This window comes from Odontesthes bonariensis, chromosome 23 (assembly GCF_027942865.1).
Source record: "Odontesthes bonariensis isolate fOdoBon6 chromosome 23, fOdoBon6.hap1, whole genome shotgun sequence".
Classification (NCBI taxonomy): Eukaryota; Metazoa; Chordata; class Actinopteri; order Atheriniformes; family Atherinopsidae; genus Odontesthes; species Odontesthes bonariensis.
Window position 1 is genome coordinate 16,943,780 of NC_134528.1, and position 23,755 is coordinate 16,967,534.

Here is a 23,755-nt window from a genome sequence, read left to right on the forward strand (position 1 = left end):
CCCTTCACGTTTATTTTGAACTGTGGATAAGACCTTTTCCAGGCATCTTGCCATTTTCCAACCACTGACTAGATTATTACCCAAGAGATAAGAAAGACTCTCTACAACAATTCTCTTGAAGGTTTAAACCAAGCTATTATAGTCATAAACAGTGTTGTTCTTATGGAAATATTTAATTTATCCCCAATTTTTTTTTCCCCACCACGCTTTTGTCAAAGGACCCTTTGAAAACAAGAGTGCATCTCTAATTAATCACCTTTCAAAGACAAAATCTATTTTGATTTATTTGGGTATGGGGGTGGGAAAGCGTAACTTACCACGATAGAAGCAAAATAGCTCATTTTACCTGTACAATCTGGTCATTTTTCACCATCGTGACAATGAGTGACAACCCAATCCAATAAAAAATGTTTTTTTTTTTTTTTAAATGAATCTGAGAATTTAATAAAGAGGGTCATAAATAGATTTGATAGAAAGGTCACCACCTCGCTGTTCCAAGGATACGGTTGGATCGTAATATACACTCTTTTGCGTTGATCAATTAATCATTTTGTAGAAAATGCCAGAAAATAGTGAAAATGCCAACCACAGGTCCCTCTTGAGTCCAGGATGACGTGCAGTCATCTGCAGGAAGGAAAGAAGTTCGGATACACTGAACAACCAATCGTGACAAATTTCTTCATGAGATTTTTTTTCTCCCTCTTTGATTATGAAACTGGTGAAGTTGCTTTTGGAGATAGATGATCGAAAGATCCAAAATTTCATATGTGGCTTCTTAAACGGCCAAAAGTTTGTTGGATGAACATCTGAGTGATGTGGCAGTGATGGAAGCGCGTCAGTACTCATTTATTGTGAATGGTAGGAAAAATGTATTATCATCATACCCATTTCCCAAATGGGGCCACAGGTATGGCACCACTGCAGTGTTAGGAGACGTGACTTTAGAATGATTCAATCATGACACAGACAAAAGTTTATCATCATATGTTTATGTGGACAGAACCTGAGACAACAGTACATCCCCCAGCATCCAAAAAGACTCAGGAAGCATTGAGTATTATTTGGAATAAAAAAGAAAAGAATGTTTCAATCCATCTGCATTTCACCAGAACACTAAAACTAGAAATTAGTGAAAAGATCAGTCAACTTTCCATCCACATGCACACATACAAACGAACCTGTCAGACAATAAACCCGGGAACAACGTGTGGAAGAAACGCCTCTCCTAAAGAAAGCCTCTCCCTGGAAGTGCATAAAAGTCTACCCAAAACAATATCTCACGTAACACCTGCCTCGAACAGACTGACAGAACAAAACTAAAAGGAACAGGGGTTTTTAGCTTATGCTGCAGGTAACTGAAAAAAAACAAAAAACAAAGATGTAGAAAATACACTTTACTACTCTGAAAATTTACAACAAAGTACAAAAAGTGAATATAAAAATAAGAATTGCGACTCAAAAGTAGCAGTTCAATTTGTGCAAACATATCTACCAGAAATAAAAACTATTTGATCATCGACTTGTCAGCTTGGCAGAACTAAAAGAACATCTTCAGCAAAACATCAAGGATGACACATCTATACCACTAAAACTGGTTAGGTAGTCAACTAGGCTGTGAAACCTCAAACTATAAACATACCGTCAAGCACACATCTAGAAACATTATAGGTCTTTATCCACTAACACATACACAAATTAGTTTTTTTTTTTCTTATTTTCTTTTGCAAGTACATAAAATAACAAAAACACGTAAAACTTTAAAGCGGGAACGCATGAGCCGAAGTCTGAAGGTATCGATACTACCTAGCTCCGAACAAATGGAAACTTCCCATCAGTTCACAATAATCAAAATGTGATTTCATTGTCTTTCCTTTTAAATCAAGCAAATATAAAGTACCCAACTGATTTGTCATGCACTAACGACGCGTGCAAGGTCGAGCTGCACATAAATATCTTTGAATACTTAAAAACAAGCAAGCTCATCCAAGAAGGGGGTTTTCTCACTGCAGCCAGACTCCTGACACGCTGGACAGAGACGGACACATAAAATGCAGCTCATGGCTTCTTTGAAGAAAACAAATCTGTGCAGTAAGTGAGCAGTCAGTCATCAAACAAAACAACGTGTCAAAGCTCCATGTTTTGTTTTTTTGGGGGGGGTTTTTTGGCCAACAACATATCTTTGGATAATAAAATGATGGAACCAAATTTAGAGATGTCAAAATTCCATGAAACCCAAAACTATAGCTTATAAAGCACTTCCTTTGGATTGTGTACAATATTCATACCCTTTTTCTTTCACCCCACCAAAGATTATAATTTAACTGGTTATTTTATACCTTTAAAAGAAAGGAATGAGCCTTTCCTAAAACACAATCTCAACACATCTGTCCTCAGCCAGTTGAATATTTGCCACCTCATTTCCACAAAGGAGATCTGCAGCGGAGATCAGAAAGCGAGGCCCTCTCCAGAGCCCTCTCCCATGACGGTGGCGGTTGCCGGAGGATCTGAGGGAGAAGCACGGTTACCAGAGGACGCTGCCTGGCTCGTTCCCTGGCTCGAACAACTCCCTGCAGGGGAGACGGCGAGGCTGCGGAACAACAGGTCCATGGAGGGGAGCAGAGGCTTAAGGAGGCTGACGGGGCAAAAGGCTGAGCCCCCATGGGGGGTGAAGTTCACCTTGTTGGGGTCTGGGCAGGAGGAGACGAGGGCTGGCTTGGGTTGGCGTGGAGCGCTAAAGAATGAAAGGAGATGTGGCTGTGAGGCCAAACTCGTACTCAAAAGTATAAGTGGTGGAAATGAGATACAGATTGAACACAAACTTCAGGATCACACTGCCAAACAAAAAACTTGAAACCCACAAGTATCAGTATTTACCTTAGTTGTTTATAACAGGTTTTCAGCTTATTCCTTTTCCTTAAGTGCATTATGTCATATATATATAAAAAAAAAAACTAAGTGAAAGAGCCCTAATTTCACACTGAAAGGAGTCGCTGCATAAAATTCCTCATTGGCAGTTCCGGCATTAGCCAGTTGCCCAACATAAGCATAGCAGCTGGGAAGTCACACCTGGTCGAGAGAATGAACAGCTGCCTTACAATGTCCCATCTTTATTCACCCAATGATGTAGTTTCTGCTAATTGAAGCATATCAGCCACGATCAAAGCCTGCCACATCTCCAAGCCTGCAAACTCATGAGCATTCATGCGTGCCCGGCATTTAAGGAACAGAAACCAAGTGCGTGACTTATCCACTCACCTCGCTATAAGCACTAAAAATCAGATATTGTTAAAACACTTTAAAAAAAAGAAAGGTCCACTGTGGGTTTAATGACATCCAGCACAAAAGATTGCAATTTACAAACAACACAACCAGACTCCTTCTAGAGCCGTTGTTTGATGAAGGGTGAGGACGTGACAATTCTAAGGAAATGAAAACTCAAATTTATCTATTCCCCCCCCCCCCCCCCCACACACACAATCCCATAATACTGAAAACGTAACCGATAATAATCAATATTATATTGCATTTCTACAAAGACTTCAACATAAATATACACTGGAACCAGTAAACAAAGACTTGGTGTGTGTTACTGGCTTTTCATGCTGAAGTGATAGTTTAGGGGGGGAAATGGTCATGATGTAAGAAACTAAAAGAAATAGCACTTCAAAATAAAATTATCAACCTGCAAACAAGTGTAATGTGAACCAGTTATTTAGCTACAATATTTCTCCATAGTGGTATTAAATCCAACTCCATCCCATCTATAACTGCCATGTGAGAGAGAAGTCGGCCGGGTCGCGTTCAGATGAAAAACAAAAACACACCTGATTTCCTCCCAGACTCGGACCTTTTCGCAGCCCTCCGGAGGCTCTCTCTGGAAGCAGCAACTTTTGTTGGGTCCCGGAGAGGACGAGATCAGCAGAGGCAGAGAGAGGTCAGCCTCATTCTGGGAGGACAGCGGAGACAAGAGGCACATCTCTATACCATCTATGAAGAAAGAAACCAGAGGAGAAGAAAATGAATTCCATAACACCTGGGAATTAGGTCAGAATTTACTACACAGCTGCTGCTCGCCGTTCACTTCGCAGCAGGATATTCACAAAAAGAAACACTCCGAAGCAACGCCCGAGTCGCAGGTGGTGGATGTCCCATCAGGACAAACTGCAAACATTTGCATTCTCACATGTACACCCTCTGGAACACATCTAGAAAAATCTCTGGGCTGCGGTTCAGATGTAAAACAGATTCTACAAGCATTTAGCTAAATAACAAAAGAACAAATCAAATGTGCCTTTTACCACCGCAGACATTTTGATATCTTAATAATTCTTTCATATGTTGAAAACTATAGTTCAAATCTTGCCATTCTGCATACTGGCCCACTGTGGTGACTCACCATTTCCTTTGCAGCTAAGAATTTGGACTAAAGACCGACCATGCCTTCACAACAGAAAAGAACGACAACTAAAGCTGTCGAAAATGTGCTTTTAATGTGTATACCCATTATGACCACAGGAGGGCACACAAATACTAGACACAAGTGCATTGTGGTAGGTCATTTTAGTAGACCTACATGCACTTGTGACAGACTTCTGATCATATTCATTCGTTCCAACTTTTCTGACACTGAAACAGGCGGTTAACTAGCTTTCATAACCTGCGTGGAACCTTTATCAATACGTCTCAATTTCTGTCTACTCGCAAAAGCCTAAACGATTCACGAACTGGGCTCAGAGGGGGTAAATGATTGCGGTTACTACGGTTACAGCTCGACCTGACCATGAAATTGGGTTAACGCTCTTGTCCCAGTATACCTGTATGTGAAAGGAATAGAAGTTTTGACAGAAATGCGTCTTTCACTGTGGACCGTGTGAGAAAATGTTCAACAACTGCAAACACTCCTAACTTTTTTCTGTTGGCATTATTTCACACTTACACGTCACCATTATTATAAAAAGATGGAACATTGGAGCCTGCATGGAGTGCTATTTAAATCTAGTTGGGGATATCCGTGCTGGAGTGAGTCGATCTCCAATCATCGTGTTACTCCAGCTTTTAAAGCTTCGATTTCATATTATTTCAGTCAGTCTAACATATTTACATACATTTCCAAAGTCTGGTTTTTGGTGGTCTAATGCAATAAAAAAAAATTTTAAAAAAAAGAAGAAAAACTGAGAAGAGCAGACAGCTGCTAATTTTCCCTCCCACTTTATTCGACAGCCCTGGTGTCAGCCCATAATTGCTTGCTAGCTCGTAGGTCCTGAGCGCTCTCTGGCAGAGTTAACAGTGGGGGCAGAGGGACAAAGTCTGTCATTGGACGTGAAATAGGTGGGATGAGTTATCAACAATTGGTTTTCAGAAAATGACAAACTAAAAAACATGATTACATCTACAGAGAAAAAACAGCTTCTCTGTCATTCTTGGGCCAAATATCCATGTAAAGTTGTCGCATCACACAAAGACATTTTGTATTGAATGTTTTGTTCAGACTTAGAGGAAACTAAATCTGTAATGACAAAACATGAAAATGAAAGTGGATACTGACAAAAGTTCTGAATGTATGAAGTAAATGGGATTAAAACAAGATCTGAGGAAATATGAGCACACCACTTAGAAATAGTTTGGCTCATTTCCTGCAGCATGTCGAAAACTTCATGGTTAATAGGTGTACTGTGCCACAGAAAAGCCAGTCAGGGGAATATTTTCTAAACAAATAAGGATCCCTTGCTACACCTGTGAGATGGAATGCAATGTTTGTGTCTAAACACAGCAAAGGACTAAATAAGATGGCAAATGGTCTGCGCTTATGTGGTCAAAAAAGTCAAACAAACCTCGGTGAGGGTCGACAGAAGCATCTACAGAGTTGGGCTGGGAGGTGCAGATGTAGTTGGGGGAGGAGCAGGGTGAGGAGGAGGAAGAAGAAGATGAGGACAGTGGCGTGGTAGCGCTGTCATTCTGAGATCCACTGCCGAGGCTGTGCAAAGGGACTGGAGCTCTGTGACCGTCTGGAACCTCGAGAAGCTGTCGAGATCGGAAACAAAACGGTTTACATTGCGTTTTTAATGACGCTGAAATTATTCAGGACTTTGCAGGAGACAACAGCAGAAACTTCTTCACATGTGCACACTGTGGAGGCAGTAGATGACGCTCACCGTGTGCTGCGGAAGTGGCAGCTGGCTGATGAACATGCCTTCCAGCTCCTGGTTGAGGCTCTCCACGCTGCACCGCAGTCGAGGGACCAGTGTAGACAGGGGAGTGAGGGGGATGGGAATCGGCTGAGTCTGAAGACACAAACAAGCCAACACCAAGTTGGGTTAAGCACCTCTTGAAATGCAAAGACACTTTCTAAAACATCTTTCATCTTTTTCTGAAGTGCTTCAGGACAACTTCCTTCATATGAAAAGCGCTACATAAATACAGTCCATTGTTAGTATTAATATAAGAAATAAATCCTCCAGACTTCCTTTTTTTTTGTAAAAACAAGTTTTAAAACTCTCTGCGCATCATAAATGACTAAAATAGGCATTTATTGATTTGTAGCCACTTTGGTCAGAAACCACTACAACCCAGTGAAGAGTAGCACTGTGAAACAACACGAGCACCAGCTGTGCTGAAAAGCAGAACTATGCATTTCTTCCTGAGAAGCAGAAGCGCATGTGATGTAGTGATCTTCCTGTTGCTTTAGTGTTTTATTTGATTCACTTCCTGCACAGAGCTGCACGTCTTCTTTATTCACTTATGATCAGTGATGAACCATCTGGAAACAGACAGCTTTCACAGATAAGAAGATCATGTCCATTCATATGGCCTGTGTGAAGTCAGTGTGTTTGTGTGATGATGACGGGGTACCTGAGTAGCTCCAAGGCTACAGCTCCCGTGAGGGTAGCTACACTGACGATCTCTGTCATGTCCCCCAGAGACGGCAGGCTTGTTGCACTGCTGGAGTTGTTGTTTTAGTTTAGCAAACTGCAACGAACACACGTTACTGTCAGTCAGCGCATATCACAGATCCAACATAAGAACAGCTTTACGACCACTTTTGAGAAGCGACAACGGGATGATTCAGATAAAATGTGATGAGAGGCGAAGAATCAATGGAAAAAAAAGGGAAGTTATCCTCGCAGATGAGATCATCTGCCTCCTGTTGCTCAATGATGTTAGAAAAAAAAAAAAAAAAGTCAGGCTGTTTTTTATGACCTTGCCAACTATGATAAAACAGAGAAAGTCCGAGTTTGGAAAATCTGTTATGAACACGCATTGAGCAACAAAAGTGGAAACTGACCTCTCGCAGATGCTCAGCGCTGCCCCATGATGCTGAACGTTTGTGGCTGCCACTACCCCTCCTGCCCTCCTGAGATTTATCTGCCCATGAGTCCGGGGTCTGCATGAGAAAAAGAACCAGTGCTTTGAAGTCTGCATGCGAATAGCAAGATATCACATCTCAGGACTGTTGTGTTTAAGTCTCATTACATAAAAGACCTGACATTTGCATCACCAGTAGCTTGCTTCTCTGCATAGATGAGCTTTTCATGCTAAAAGGCTGACTTGCAGCCACATCATACCATCAACACCCACAGACTCTCTTCACACTTGTCGAAAAAGTTAAAAGAGCAGGAGAAACTGAAAAACAAAGAGGTTGGAGGATGTGGGCAACCGAAGAGCAGTGGCGAAGGCCTGCACACTGAGCAGAGAGGATGGGTGCAACCAAAACGACCTCGTCAGCTGACTTCAGGGACTGTTCTTTTGGCTGTGGTTCACACTCTGTAATAGTTGTGCACACACACCGGACACTCCCTCCCTCATACACTCCATCTTACTTGCAACTTCTTTCTGTGCAAGACCTGCAGACTAATATATCCTGACTATCTGCCCCACAAATACTCTGACACTGAAGGCAACCATGATTTCTAAAACAAACTCTGAATGAGGATAATAGTGATCAAGTACTGCATTCCACTCATTCTTCAGGCAGAGCAGCTCAGATTCAAACTTCCCAGCGTTATTATTTCCACATTACTTAAAAGAGGGCTGACCTGGGTGGATTTGTCCTTGCGAGACAAACTGCTCTGGCTCTCCGGTTCTTTCGGCCAATGTCCCTGAAGGTAAGGCCCGATGATGGCGTCAAGGGACATGGTCCGCCTCATGCCCGAGCTCAACTGGTGGGATTTGGCCTTTCCAGCTTTGAGCGCAAGAGATGACATTTTTATTTCACACAAGGAAACCGGTTAAAACACTGATGCGGTAGGATTTCATGAGGACTTTTGTCATGTAAACATCTATTCTCCAAGAACATAGAAAACTAGCGGGATAACATTGGTGTTACAGTGGGCTTTGTTTTACCTGAATATGTCACATCTGCCTGCAATGGCTAAATGAAAGATACACTGAGCTTTAAGTTACTTCATATTACCATTGAAAAACATAAACATAATATCAGGATCAGCAGGCCAACATAATTCACAGAAATCTATTGTGAGGAATACATTTAAAAAGTGCCCGCAGAAAAGTGGACAACTTTTAAAAAAAAAAGTATTAGGTCAATTGAAAAGGGATCCGTCAATTAAACAGTAATGACTTCTTCTCTCTTGACATGACCATATCTTTAAATATTGTTTTTACTTTAAATACATCAGCTCTATGCAACTGCTGTAAAATCCAGTTCCTGGAACAGCACGAGCATTAAATACATTTTATATCACTGATTTAACACAACACTTTTGACAGTGAACGCATAGCTGATTGGCAGTTAGCTGACAACTTGCTTGGGAAGTTGTGCTGCAGTTACAGATGCTGCAACTAAGTCCTTTTTGACACCAACAGCCCCCCACCCCCATCCTCACTTTGGTTTTACATTCAATTTGAAACCAATACGTTGTTAATCTGCTGGTAAAAGGTGGACATTAACATAATCCATATGGTGTGACAGGTGTTAAATTCATACCTGACTTCCCATCTCTCCGGTTTGGTCGGGGTTTGCTGGCCAGCTTAAAGGGAACGGTCGCCTTGAGGGGCTGCGGACCCAAAGCAGCAGATCTTGTTTGTCCAACTCCACTTCGGCCAGACATGTTTACAGTAACAAATCTGGGACCACTTAGCTCCTAACTACCTGAAATTAGCTGTAGCTGTCCTGTCTGGTGGAGATGTGGGGGCGCTGGTGGTGGCTGGCTAAATTACCAGCTGCAACTCTTCCTCCACTTGTGATGATGACTACTCGAAACCGTTACAAATTTTAGTCTGTAATCACACACAGAAAACTTCCGAGCAAATGGAGAAACTTTACTTGGAAGTGCAACGCTTAGCTCGACATATGAAGCGTTTTATTATGGTCACGTCCTCGTCGGTGATACTTTTTCTCTGGCTTGTGTGCGAGTTAGCAGCCTAGCAAGCAAAGTTTCTTTGTGAGGATGTTGAGATATTTCACCTCGTTATCGAACGAGGAAGCAGCTCCAGTTTCAAAAAGTCACTTCAACGTCAACTCCTGCGTCTTCCGAGCAAATTCTGAAGTGTATTTCATTATGATTTCTCGGGCTGGAGCGTGTTTTGATGGCCTTGAAAGTTGCCAAGTGGACGTAGGTCTTTGCTCTCCGAGTTCTTGTTTAATGGCAAACTCCAAACACTTCCACCACCACGCTGGAGTGGATTTAATTATGCAAGGGGTGGACCCAACTCTCAAGCTCACTTTTGATTGGTTGACACAATCTACAACTTAAATCCTATTGGACATTCCACCATCAATCCGTCAAACTCCGGACAACTTCATTTTCTGTCACCGCCCCCAATTCATATCTCGCATTAACTGATTTTTCGACGTTCATTTCGAGTGGAGCAACCACATTTTATGTTGTATCATGTCTAAGTTGACGGTTGTAACTGTATCCACGAAACTGGGAAAACCTAAACTGCTGTTACATGTATATTAATGCTGCGATTGTTTTGAAGTGTGCTCTGCCATGTATTTAAAGGGCCACGCCGTTTTGCTGTAGAAGCTATCAATATTTAAAGACAAACGTGGAAAAATCACTACATTTAAAGTTTTTAAAGTTTTAAAGTGAAAAGTATTTCGATCAAAACATGCTCAAAGGTCTCAAATATGAAAGTCCTTATAACCTGCTTCAAAACCATTTGCATTACATCTATATAATTTACTACATAGTTGCATTGTGTGACATTTTTATGATTCAGCTGCTTTGTAAGATGCTGGGTATCTTGTTTATTCTTGTAATTTACAACATACAGTACTGATAACTGAATTTTGCATGACTGGTGGATATTTCAAAGTATCTTTCCGACTAAAAATCGCAAGAAAGCTGGAAAAGAAATAAAAAGTTTAAATTTTACCTTGAAAATTGAATTGTATGAAATGGAGATACTCAAATCGTACTTAGACAAGTTCTTGGTGAGGTGTACATTCTTGCATTTTACTATATGACCAAATTACTGTAAACTTTGCTGTGGACAACCAAAACAGGTGCCAAGAGGTGTCTACAAGACTTTCACACTGTATGAAACAGATAGAAATCGCATAAACATTTGATTTACAATGATAGAACATTTTGATATTTGGACACCTCCACAAACTAGAAGACAGGAGTCAGGGCTCTGTTTGCAGTTCTACTGTGCAGACTTTGTCTGCCTTTTCAGTCAGTCTGGTCAGGTACAGGGACCAAGTTCAACCTCATCCTGCCCCCATAGGTTGACTAAATCACTTGTAAACCAAATTGAATGATGCCCAGATTATCTACTACAATAACTGTCTGTGTACAAAATATATAGAAGGGATGAAAGCGCACTCTTCTGTGGTGTGCCAGCAGCAGTTGAAACTGCTCTTTCAGTGTACAAACTATGATTATCGGGTGTGTTGTTAAATGCAGAAGAGAAATCTGTAGAGGACTAACAGGATGGCTAACAATAGGAGATAACACTGTAGCAAGCTTACAGAGTTGTTACCTGTGCATTAAACATGTCATCTGTCATAGGGGAAACAACCAACAAAACCACCTTGCATGACTGTGTTCATCACCTTTACTCATTTGTTCGTTTTTTCATCATGACTCCCAACTGGGTGTGTGTGTGCACCATCTTGGGTGTACAGCAGCTTTGGGTGGTGCATATGCATTTGTGAGACAGTGTGCATTGTGGGAGATAAATGTCTTGACTGTGTGTAAAAGGGAGTGCCAGTGGCGGGACAGGAGAAGGGTGCAAAGATAACAAGATAACACTTTCAGAGCCGATCCCAGACCAGTTCAAAGAGTCCCCTCACCAAACCGCACAGTCTCAAAATGTCTCCTCCTTACACAGGACCTTACCGCACACTTAGATAACACACTTCTATGTATGTCTGACCCAGCAAAAAGGGTGTGAAAATGTTTTATCACAGAGGAATGAAGTTCTAAACCATGTGTTCAGCTGCATGTTCATCTGTCTAGTGCAACTGCAGCCAACAATTGATGTCACATTCACAAAAGACAAAGCCAGATAACCGAAAACAACTTAGCACAAGTCTTCCGGGCATCCATCTATTTACAGCCAAGGAGTTAATTGGACTGTATGTCAATCTGGAATGTATCTTCCACATAATGCATTTCTAACATTTACCAAAGGACATTCAGCTTCTGTTTGTGCAGCCCTGTGCTAATGAATAAATGGGTCTAACCTTTGACCTCACGTGAGCTATTTCAAACTCATTTGAAGAGAGACGATGTCATGTTTCACAAAGTTAGGTCACAAAGGGTAGACATGAACACAAAGAGTGACCGAGGCACAAGGGGAAAAGAGCAAATCCGGGGGTTTTCTTAGTGCTACAGTACGTGAAAATGTGAATATTCTCAGTGGTGACAATTTTTAGATGAATGTGGTGGCTGCTCGTTAACGGTATACAAATATACATGTCTAAGCATTTCTGGTCTATTCAAAGTTAGCATGATACAATGATATTTGAATGTTTTTTCTATGAAAACCACCTCATCGTGATGCCTCTAGGGGGCCACAAAATGTCAGGGGACTCCATGTGATGGCTATATGCACCAAATTTCAATGCAATTTATGCAACAGTGTTGAGGAGTTACTTTTCAGCACAATAAGCATAGTCATTAAGTTACTTCACTCAACAATAAAGACCTTGACCTGCTGGTGGTTCCAGAACAAAAATCAAAAGATAAAGTCTTCAGTATTCATGAATGTCAGTACAAAATTTCACTGCTATCTACCCAATGATTTTAGAGACATTTAAATGATTCACACACTGACAACTATGACGCTGCCAGTCCTCTAGTGCGAGCCTGACGAATGGCACAGCACATACATTCAACACATATTAAATTTTAATGTTCCAAAAAAAGGCAGTTTTATTGCAGTTTTAGACACAATTTTCCAGCTCTCAACAACGCTTGATCGCATTAGATTGCAATTTACATGATCAGACAAGATGTCATGAAATTATGAGAGAATATTAAAAGCAAATGAACACGGTAAAATAAAATACGAGGACACACACTCGCATATTTTGCACATTCATTATTCTCTCCTGCTCAAACTATTCTATCAAGCCAGGTTTGAGGAAATACACAAAGAAAGCATTCATTCTGCATAGTCGCAATGCATTTTGCATTTGTTTGCAACAAGTATTATGTCTGTCTTTATTCTCACATTGCAGTGACTCTGCAGACCTCAGCAGTCTGACAGGTTCTCTGTGTCCCATCCTAAAATCAGTTTCTAACCTACAGTATGATTGAATAAGGCCTAAACTGTCATCCATCCTAATATCATGAAGCTGCTGCTGTTAAGTTTGAAATAATCTTCATCATAGTCCCTCGACTTAAGTACAAACAAGTCTCATCTCTCCTCATCATCTCATAATAGTGTACTATATCATGGTAAAACTTTGCCTTTGTTTCCTAAAAAGTTGTAACAGCTCCTCCATTCTGCCTGTCTTATGCGACAGGCAGAATAAGATACACTTACAGACTGATAAGACACAGACAAAATGGACAAGGACATACAGAGTAACCCTACAGTGACCAGTATAAGACCGTTACTGCACAAAATGGAGCATCGTGACACACAGTGAGACATGTCAAGCCAAAACCAGCTGTTTGCATTCCAGGAGAAAGACTGAAGGAAGCCATGAGGCAGTACAGCAGCTATTCGTGCATCTTTGTTGGGACACTCCCAGAAAGGGAGGTTGCTCTTCACAAAGATGTAAGTCGAAGGAGTGCCAGGCTCAGAGCATAAAGGTAAAGTAAAGGGACTGACAAAAGGGCCACAAAAGAGAGCATGTGTCCATCTATCAAGTGCAGTCATTTTGTTTTCTGGTGACTTGTCTGTAGGCAGTGTTTCTTTAGCTCCCCCTAGCTGGGAGAGAGGGCAGGGCTGTTTTCTGTGCTGATGTTGACCAGGCAGTCGCTGGACTTGAGACTGGAGAGAGATTTGCAGCTTGGCAGGGAAGCCAAAGATCCACACAAGCCCATCATGGAGGGGGTGTAGTCCTTTCCTGGTTGAGTTTAAACAGAAGAACAAAGGACAATTATTATTTTCTGGGTGATTGTTCCCTATTTTGTTTTGAAAATGAACAGTAAGGTTCACCTGTGCACCACGCTCCTCCATTCTGTTTCCCCTCAGTCTTCTGGGAGTCAGAATCCAAGCTGACCTCCACAGAAAGAAGCTCTGTGCTCGGGAAACTCCGCCTACAGGTCAACAAGAGGATGAGTGAGGACAACATACAACAGCAAAGCTCCCAGACAGGCCTGAAAAATGTTTATCAACTGTTAAAAAAAGGAAAAACTGGTAAAAGGATGGCATGCATTAAATCAAAAGTTGACTGTCAAATTAAAACTATGAAAATATCCCCAATATTTCTGTTCTTAGTTCTCAGTGTTTGCCAGTAATGTATATGTTTTGTCATTTGTAATTCAAAAGTGAAATCCTTCATTGAATAGAAGCAATGAATGACAAACAAAATGGGAAAAACATACCAATTACACTATGTTTTCAGCTTTACTTGGTTATTGAAATTTCCCCTGCAAATAGAAATTTTATTTGTTACTGAAGTGGTAAAGTAGAAGTAGAACGTCTAAAGTGAACTCTTTAGTACTAAATTTATTCATATGTTTATTCATCATAAAAATAAATTCAAAATTTATGGTCTCCGTTTTGTAATTGATATCATTTCAAGACAGGACAACTTCATTCCACTTGGAAATGAAAAAACAATCCACCCAACACAGCAGCAGCTGTAGTTTTAATTGCCCAGAGTCAAAATGTAGCTGTCTAATAGTTATTTAGAGTTATTATTTAGATTATTATTTAGAATTACCTCCCATATCTTGGCCCCAAATATGTGATGTGTTGATACTGACTTAGTTCCATGTTGATGAGTAAATAATTTCTTCTTATCAACAACTAATACAGATTGACCAGTTTTCAAATACTATATTGAAAAAGGAACATAAAAAGAAAAGAAAAAAAGTATAAAGACTACAAAGAAGTGACAAACCGGTGATCACAAGCACTAGAATAATGATTGAAACAGAGCTGAGCACACATTTGATTTCCAACTAGGATTACCACGTGAATAAAAACACTAAAGCCTTTTAGATTTTGGGCCCACGGGTTTGTTTACATTAATGATACTCACAGAAAACAATCAACAAAGGAACAGAAAACTTGATTGCGGAAATTCTCAAAGATTTAAAAGGACACAGGGATATCAGTGACCAACTAAGAATCAGTGGAAACAGAGTTGCAGCAGTAGTTTGGCGATATAAAAAGAGTCTTGGAACTATTCAATAGAAATTAAGTGGCCATCCTTTTTAAATGAAGCCATGTGCAGTGCACAATTTGCATAAACTAGCTTTGAAAAAAGACAGGGAAGCTTCTGTGATAGTTCAGAGAGTGTGAAGCCCAATGCATATTGTCAAATTCTCAGCACTCCAAGATTAAACAGCTAAATAACAAAGTAAAAACATGATTAATATTAGCATTCTTTGTTCAGCTGAGAACAAGATTAATTAGTTAAATCTTTTTTTATATTAATGGGATATTGACCAGGGGTGTACTCACTTCTATTATTTTCTATATGTATCTCGTGTTTTTTTCGTGTACAAAATTCATGTTTTCAAACCGCAGTAAAGAGACAAAACTGATCTCTACCATAAGACAAGAGTTAAATTGATTATGTTGTCTGCAAGCTGAATTTAACCAGGAGACAGACAGTCAAACCTGCGGAACAGCTTAATGTCCTCTTGGTTGTTGTATGGCTCGAGGGCTGGCCACTGGTTGACCAGGGGGATCGTGAGGTTTTTAGCCAGGTGGTGTGAGTCACAGGGAATCAAGCTCGTCCTGACGCACATGTGGGTAGAATATAAGGCAAAAGTTTTTTGTGTCATTAATAACAGCCACACAACAAACAGACTTAACTGAATTAAAGAAAACAAGTGTGTTTACTACTGTAAACTAAATAGCACTCATTAGTCAAGCTGAGCAGTAGGTTGAAAAACTGATTATCAGTCTGTATGAGGACAATAATCTGCTGTTGTTCCTCTAGTTGAAACCTGAACACCATGGTATGTGTAATGCCCTCACAGCTGCTCCTGAAGCTCCAGGATGACAGCCTCCAGTTCCCTTTTCTCCTCTTGGCTCTGGCTCTGTAGCTCCTCCAGCCGGGCCTTTAGCCTCTTGTTTTCTATCTCCGTGTTCTTCAGCTGGGACTCACGCAGGCGCACAAGCTCCTCCAGGTAACCCTGACAACATAAAAGCACACTATTTTCACCATTGGAGCAATCAAGGCGTCCCAACGTGATTTATAATCAACTTTAAAAAAGGGGGAACTATTCCTTTCAATATTATTTACGTGAGTTTGAAAACACAAAAATCATGTCTGAACACCTTCTGAGCATTGACGATTTTGAACCTCTGCTCCATCTTGCGGCACTTCGTGCTCCAGCTCTCCTCGTCCGTGACCAGAGGGATGTAGGGGTGTTCGGGAATGCTGTCATCACTCGTGCTGCTGTCAACGCTGTGGCGATCATCATCATCACTCAGGTAATCATAGCTGCAACAAAAGTAGCCACTTCCAGTATCTTATTGACCCTCTGCTTCATAAATGCAATGATGAAAATGAAACCCAAACTGTTCACTGGGTCCTCAGAATGCAGTATGGCTATTCAAACAATCATTTAGGCATTTTACTTTTAGTGTCAATAAACGTACCTTTGCGTGAATTTCAAGTAAGGAGTATAGTCAATCACTGCTGCAGACTTTCCATCCAGAGCCTCCCCTTTCAGACAGAAACTATAGGAAGGGAAACCATTCAGAAATAAGAACAAAAACTACACATCTAAAATGCTCTGTATGAGGTCCAGTGTTACTGTACAAAGGTTAAGGCTCCCTACCTAAAATCTATGGCTCCTAAACCTAAGAGCATCCCTGTTAGCACCGTAGCCTCTTCTCTTAACATGATGGCTCCCTCTGCATAGAACCTCCTGAGGCCCAAAGACAAGAACAGTTAGGCAGTAGGACGTTTCATGTAGGGGCTGTGTAACATTAGTGTCTGGGGAGGTACGATCAGTTTTCTGACCTGGTTGTCCTGCTGTCCCTCAGAGCAGTCGCGATGTACTCTGACAACCGCTTCTCCATCAAGGCTACTCTCATCCAGGCTCGGCCCTGATATTGTAAAAAGTTCAAATATTACATAATAAACAGAAAAAAGAAGACGCCTTAAGGTACTTAATACACAAATACATGATTTGTAGTACCATTTTTTTTCCTTGTCCACAAAGCCTTAACATCACAGCAACGTGATAGGTCAGTTACAAAGATGACCCTTGAGCAATGTTATTATTATGGTGTGAGAAAGACACAAAAACAAGACAATTGTTGGTGTTAGGGGGTATTTTGTCTAGCTTGATGGGGCAGCAAATATTGCTTATGCTCTCCAAGTACAGCATTACTTTAGGCAACATTTTGGACACTGCAGGTTATTTGCGGCTGAAATTTGAAACCTAAATAATATGCTTTAATAACTGTAGGTGGCACTTGCCTTTGCACGTGAGGTGCTGATGTTTTCCATACTCTCGATGCTACTGATGCAGCTGTTGGGGACTTTAGCACAGGCCAGGCGAACATAGTCCCAATAACTCCTCTGACCATCAAACCAGCTACCAGAGCCTTGTAAGAGAATGTAATATGTAAAATGTATCAATTCCAGTGAACGGTAGAGATTTGGACCAACTGGTGCAGCTACAGACAGGATTACTTTCCAAAAAAGAGACAGGAACAGATAGTGCTTTTGGAGTAATCAACACTTTTTGTTGAACTTTTTTTCCCATTACATCAAACATTATTGTTCATCAATATCATGTACTTTATCTAAATTTCTTTCATCAACATGCAGTAAAGCCTTAACACTTCTAACCCCGAACACTCTCTTCAGCTCATTTACCTTTAAAACGGTGACTGAGGATGTGCTCGAGGATGGCCGCAAAATTGATGAACTCTTCAGATGAATCATCAATGGGCTCAGCTGTGTATTTCTCTAACAGCGTCTTGACTGAAAACCTACACGTGGCAGAGAAAGATACAAAAGCAAAGATTTAAACACAGAGCTTGGATGCCAGGAATAAAGTCATCATGAGAACAGATTAGACAGCGAGACGATTATTGGATTATGTCTTTTTTGTTTTGCTTTCTTTTTCTTTTCCCCATACTGTTTGCAGAAAAAGTCAAAGATAAAACTATAAACAAACAGGTTTGAATCTGTACTTGATAATAACAAAGCACAAAGTCCACGTGCGGACCCAACCGTGTCAGACAAACACTGAAAATGTTTTGCGAGTGTCATCAATTCGATGAAACAATTTCACTGTGTATATTCGTGTGGTCTTCCCATGTGACTGTTTGTGAGCGTGACGATCATAATGTATCTTCCATTTCCAGAAGACTCTCATTTCTATGCCTCAGCCTGATGTCATCCATTTACTGCAATAGAGTATGATGGTAGAGCTTTCAGGAAGCTCCAACAACTCAATTTACTGGATAGCTTTTAAGACAGTAGTCCGATGTGATGCATTCACAGCCGTTAGGGAGCCTTCCTGTGATGCGAGGTTGTGCAGTCTTTGAAGAACATTTTCACATATAGTTAGTGGATTCAGACAGCAGTCAGGCAGCTTTACTTTATATAATGATAGTTATCATTTTTCTAATTGTCTTGATTTTAAACTTGCAAAATTATGATCTCGAACATATTTTCGAACTGTATTTTTAAGTTTGTCTTCCAAAGTCTCATTATAAAAACTAATACAACACTTATTAATTTGAGCATACTGTTGGATTTTGCAAATCTCCTGTGAACTCCTTATGAATTGTATCTTAATGTCACTCTTGGTTATGGAAAATATTTAAATTGTGGCTGATTAACCAGATCATAGTAACTAGTCAGAGACTTCTACTGAAGGATTTAAGCAGTTGCTTCTTTATTCTATTAATTCTCTAGTAAGAAAAAATGTACTAAACAGATTTGACAGTAAAACTTGAGTAAATGAAAAATGTGAGCGTCCCAAAGACCGTAGTTAAAGTTAGGTCACGCCAAACCAACCAGCAGTTCATAAAACAGCCACATAATATTCTTCAAGTATTTGTATTGACATAAACAAAATTTTAGTTCTTTTCACCAACACAAAACAGGTTTGTCTTGGCTTGGCTTTCACTGAAAAGTGATTTTGTTTCTGGGTCACTGTCCAACACAAAGCTCAGTTTTTACATCATAGCAAGGCACTTTTAAGGGCATTTTGCATGTCATATGGAAACATTTTAAATTTTTCATGCATTGCATGCTATGTGCCAAAACTGGGACTTTTGGGCCATTTAACAGTTTGCTGTTTGGGATTCTTGAGCCTGATCAAATTTACTTGCTTTTAATCATCTAGGTTTAACAGGTCAAATAAGTCACAAAAGGTTTGATGATTATGCGTTTGTATGAGCAATATTTGGTTAATGAAACATGAACAAATGACATGTAACTGTTACACAAATTGCTGTGTGACTGCACCTAGGGAAGCACATACTGAATGCTAACAATTCAGAGTATATTAACATTTGCTCATGGACACTAAACAAAACTACAACTTAACAACCACAGTTGAGACTGACCTTTTTAGTTTTTGGTATAAAACAACTGAATTAATGGGCAAATTCAAATTTTGACCTGAGAGCAAATGTTTTTGCCAATTTAAGTATATAGAAATCCTGTCAACATTTATCCAGACTATCGCTTAAAATCATGAATTTCCTTGTTGTGAAGTCAAAGCGTCCTCAGCTGACTATATCTCTTCAGACTTTACTATCTGGATCAATTAAGTGCAATTATAACTGCTATCAGTCAGGGCTAAAGCGATGAATAAATTGACTGATATCCCCTTAATGGTTTGCATGGACAAATAATTCATAATTACCTGAAAATGTGACTAATATGGATTCTCTAGTCTAACAATAAATCTGTATAACAAGTCTTAAATGAACTTTTAAACCTTCTCTGTGGCAAACTAAATTTATCTCAAGCAAGGTTATCTTTCTCCAGAAATGACCACTCCTAAATCTTTTCCTGAAAACTAAATAATTCAGAGGGTCTATTTGTGGCAAGAACACCTGCTAAATGCTACGTCTGTTGAAGAAGGGAAAAAAAGCATCCAACAGAACAGAATGAGATTAATTTAGACAGACAGGCCATTGGTTATTTTTTGCAGACTCACCAAATTTACCACTTTACAGCCCACACTCTGTGAGCTCAAATGGGGTGTGCACATCTATAAGACAATGCTAACACAAGACAGTTAGTCAAGTGATTTCACTCCCCATTGTTCCAAAGGAAACAATGTCTCATTCAGCCTCTTTGGCTGGACAATAATTGGCTGACTATTCTTAAAAATGAGCACAATCGATGTGTTTTCACAGTATTACATACAGCAAGGTTGTGACATGACCTAGATACACCTGTCAAAGGCTCAGCAAAAGTGTGTTGCAGAAGTTCATTGTCCAAATATATGTATATTTGTCCATGTAGTACTTTTCAGTCATATTTACATAAAGTATGTCATTCGCATTTTACTGGAGTCAGCATGTCAAGTTTGTGGACATGGCCATCAATAAGAAAAATGATTTACCAACTTTGATGGCTGTTACTAATGGCAACATGTTGACAGAGACTAGACAGAGCAGCCATACAGATGGTTTTAAACTAGATTCTGAAGGTGTGTTATCTTTAAAGGGAAAAAGCTTTGCAAAGTTTATCAGGTTTTCTCATAATAAAAACAAAATATGTCTCCTGTTTGTCCTTCGCTTTAGACTCTTGGATTTCAGCTGCTGTCTGGTCAGGTTTAGACAATGAATGTATTTGTTTATGTTCAGATTTCATCCAGGAGAATGCTTGTACTTTTTATTCTTCTTAATCTTCTTCTGTTTTTATTTTCTTCCAATCGAAATTTACTCTACATCGTATGCAGTATGTGTTTAAATTGATGTCTGGTTTATAGCTCACGTTTGAACATCATTAATCTCGAGTTAGGTACATTAAAAAATTTTAGAGTCGAATCAGCGCTTTGTGTACAGGCCTCATACTGCTTCCCTGCCCTCAGTCCCTGGGGTGCCAGCTAGTCCTTGCTCCAGGAAGGTTGTCGTCATAGCAACTACGCCATCAGCGAAGAGAAAATAAACTGCACTGACAAAGATGTCATAAACTCACACAGTCAGAGGCTTTTTTTTTGGTGTGAGTTATGTCCAATTTGATGTGTCCAATAAATATCTATACCGCAGGGTTGTAAAACAGGCTTCACATAGGCGCAGGGAGTTCATAAAACAGACTCATGAATGACGTAAGTGGATCTCAAAATGTTCCTTCTGTAGGCTGTTTCGTTTGCCGGTAAATAGTATGAAGACACCGGGATGAGGGTTTTTGTTATTAAAAAGACGAAATATAACCACATGATCATCAAGAATAAATGCAGCTTGTAGCTCTTTAAAACATTCGGATCTAACCGCGTGCATGTAGCCCAGCCTTTCGCCACTGGCAAATAGAAATAAAAGAAAACCCACACAGCCTCTTTGACAATAAACTGACCTGCAGACGGTGATTAGGTTTTTTCTCTCCACCGCCACGTTCCGAGCTGACGCTTTTTTCGAGACGTCTCCCATGGCCATCGCTGCCTGCACATAGTCGGGCTCCATCCAGCAGGAGGCAGCCCTGGAATGAAAGGACCCCTCCCTGTCGGCCACCGGTCCTCCTCCGTCACTTCTGGATGCCAGAGAGGATGCTGCGAGGCCGCATCAGAGCCGCAGGCAGACAGCTGAGGAGGCAGTCTGATGCATCAGATGCAGTAGCACATGCTGTGCGTGGATCTGTTTTTATTATCACGCCTACATTCACAGGGGCGAAAGGCATCTGTCCCCTTCCGCTCTCTCTGCCTCTCTCCACCTACTGTTTGACTTACTCGTGACGTCGCTGGCAGGGATCGTCTCACATCGTGCGGACGGACATGACGAGTCACCTCAGCACCATCAGTGACATAAACTGCCATACGGCAGTTTCTGTTTCCCAGAAGGGCTTGTCTGTGTTGTTCCTTTGAGAACTTTAATATTATGAATTCGACTGATAGATAAACTGATAAACCTCTATAGTCTGACACAGAAAAGAATTGACCCCTTGGTTAAAGAGGTGTAAATGTTCCTATAACGAGGACCGAAACATCTTTGTTCGTGTCATTTGATGTCTTGAGTTAAATTTGTGTGTCGTGTTTTTCATTATGCATATTTGTGGTGTTATTGTAGCCACATTGTGTCTTTCTGTGGTCATTTGACACCACTTTTTTTCTTTTTTCATCCAGTTTGTCATTTTGGTCTGATTTTGATCGCTTTGTGTCTCTTTGGGGTTATTCATTTGCCATGTACGGTTGTTTTTGTTTAAATCTACATCCATTTTTCTTGCTTTGGGATTCTCTCTGGAATATATTTCCTGTTTCTTGGATAAACCAGCAGCTTCTTACCTGTTGGGCTCCTGGGCTTGTCTTCAGTTCATGTCTGCAGCCATATGCTGTTTTAAATCATTAAATCATTTTCATTTTGAAACGTGGCTGTGTTTAAAAAAAAAAAAAAATTGATACATGTCAGAATAAGGGGTATATTTTTTACAGATATACTGAAAACAAGCTGGGATAGACTCCAGCCCCCCTGCAACCCTGAACTGGATAAGGTGGGTATAGAAAATTAATGGATGGATACTTAAAACATCTTTGATATTTCAATCCAATTGAAATGTCAACGTGTTGAACCTAATGGCAATGTGTGTATCCCTTCAGGCACTTTCTGCTTGTTAACCATACACGTTTTAATATTTTGTCGTGTTATTTTATACAGTTCAACCAACATACAACGTCATTAGGTTTAGGGTAAAAGTAGAGGGTAGGGTGTCATAATAACCGTACACAATGTGAAAAGATACATAAAATCACAAAAAAGCATTCTATAAACATGCATCTTAACTTTATTGCAATCCCGTGCATCCATAAAAGATGAAGTCATTTTTTTTAGCACTAAACATCATATAGCCGTAACAACGAGCTGAAACAAAGTGACTTAAAACATCTGAAATGCTATAAGATGCTGGTTGAATTTCTAAAGCGAAAAGAAAATCAAAGGGAAAAGTGTGTTTTTGAACCAATCTATTTGTCGCATGTTGCAGGTTTAAAAAAAAAAGGCAGCTTTTTAAAGAATGTATAAAGCCATAGCATGTAATATATTCACAGAGATAAGGATATAAATAAAAGACAGCTCAACTATAGAAATACAACACCTTTTTGTTGTTTTAGACATTGTCATTGTTGGCCGTTTGTCTGAGAATATGTTTGCAGCACAATAATGATAATATCACCATCCCCATCTCAATCATAATTCTGGCTCATTTCCTCTTCCCAGCATCCTTCTCCCTCCCTCTTTCTTTTGTCTCCCGCTACGAGAGGAAATGCTCGTCTATGCTGCTCAGTGTCTGACAATACTCATGGATACCCTTCGGCCCCCAACCCTTTCCTCTCTAATGAGCTGACAGCGGGGTGCCTCTTCATGTTGATGGGTGTGGATTGGGTGGGAATTGCGTGTTTTTTATTGTCCTGGTGAAGGAGCAATCACTCAGGCATATTTTTCTGCTGCTGTCTTTGTTTGAACGCTTCAAATTCCTGAGTGCACTGCCACTCCAGAGTCTGCTAACTCCTCCTCAAGGTCTGTAAGATCAGGGGGTTTGATTTGAACAGATCTATCAGAAGTTCTCACTGAGAGTTTTCTTGGTCTTCCAGATCTCCACATTTATGTTACCAGACATTTATGTTTTTGTTACATTCAAAAAGTATTTGCCATCTACTTTCAGGCCTCCTTTGCCTTCAGGGCATCAATTATTCACATTTTCAAAATGCCAGGCAGCTGATGAGAGGACACCATGGCTGCTGATTGTTGGGACAGTAAAGTCTGTGACTGACTTGGTTAAAATCCATTGGGTTGATTACCAAAATGTGCTTCTCCCAGTTTTTATTTGACAATTTTGAAAAACAAAAATGATACATTAAGACTGCTGGAAATGGGGAAAAAAATGCTTCTGAAAGAGTAGGTCAGCAATGTACGAGCGTAACTATTCACGGGGGCAGAAATGTTCTTGATCTTACCTCTGTTGTCTTAATTTCTCAAGGTGCACCAACCAGAAAGGACAACTAAACATGCAGTGTTT

General features: G+C 40.2%; 2 protein-coding genes across 2 annotated transcripts; both read right to left on the minus strand.

The window, feature by feature from the left end:
• Positions 1 to 986: 986 nt before the first annotated feature.
• Positions 987 to 9,599, minus strand: LOC142374288 (protein FAM117A-like). Its single transcript, XM_075457893.1, has 8 exons — positions 8,942 to 9,599; positions 8,034 to 8,179; positions 7,283 to 7,381; positions 6,850 to 6,966; positions 6,153 to 6,281; positions 5,832 to 6,021; positions 3,825 to 3,987; positions 987 to 2,731 (listed from the first exon to the last, which is right to left on the minus strand). Exons 1-8 carry the CDS (start codon positions 9,063 to 9,065, stop codon positions 2,446 to 2,448), a joined length of 1,254 nt encoding a protein of 417 aa, XP_075314008.1. The 5' UTR covers positions 9,066 to 9,599; the 3' UTR covers positions 987 to 2,445.
• A 2,714-nt stretch (positions 9,600 to 12,313) lies between these two features.
• On the minus strand, positions 12,314 to 21,495 carry rundc3ab (RUN domain containing 3Ab). Its single transcript, XM_075457069.1, has 11 exons — positions 21,107 to 21,495; positions 17,438 to 17,553; positions 17,036 to 17,163; positions 16,574 to 16,659; positions 16,389 to 16,478; positions 16,207 to 16,287; positions 15,883 to 16,048; positions 15,580 to 15,737; positions 15,217 to 15,336; positions 13,582 to 13,682; positions 12,314 to 13,489 (listed from the first exon to the last, which is right to left on the minus strand). The coding sequence occupies exons 1-11, from the start codon at positions 21,211 to 21,213 to the stop codon at positions 13,347 to 13,349; spliced, it is 1,296 nt and encodes a 431-aa protein (XP_075313184.1). The 5' UTR covers positions 21,214 to 21,495; the 3' UTR covers positions 12,314 to 13,346.
• Between the last annotated feature and the right edge of the window lie 2,260 nt (positions 21,496 to 23,755).

Excerpts from the sequence above, each read along its gene's own strand:
- rundc3ab (XM_075457069.1), bottom strand. The coding sequence starts at position 21,213 with ATGGAGCCCGACTATGTGCAGGCAGCGATGGCCATGGGAGACGTCTCG. Across the intron at positions 16,288-16,388 it reads TTAGGAGCCATAGATTTTAG|TTTCTGTCTGAAAGGGGAGG; the intron begins GTAGGGAGCCTT and ends CCCTTCCTATAG. Across the intron at positions 15,738-15,882 it reads AAATCGTCAATGCTCAGAAG|GGTTACCTGGAGGAGCTTGT; the intron begins GTGTTCAGACAT and ends TTATGTTGTCAG.
- LOC142374288 (XM_075457893.1), bottom strand. The coding sequence starts at position 9,065 with ATGTCTGGCCGAAGTGGAGTTGGACAAACAAGATCTGCTGCTTTGGGT. Across the intron at positions 8,180-8,941 it reads CCGGAGAGATGGGAAGTCAG|CTGGAAAGGCCAAATCCCAC; the intron begins GTATGAATTTAA and ends TTGCGCTCAAAG. Across the intron at positions 6,967-7,282 it reads GCGCTGAGCATCTGCGAGAG|TTTGCTAAACTAAAACAACA; the intron begins GTCAGTTTCCAC and ends TGTTCGTTGCAG.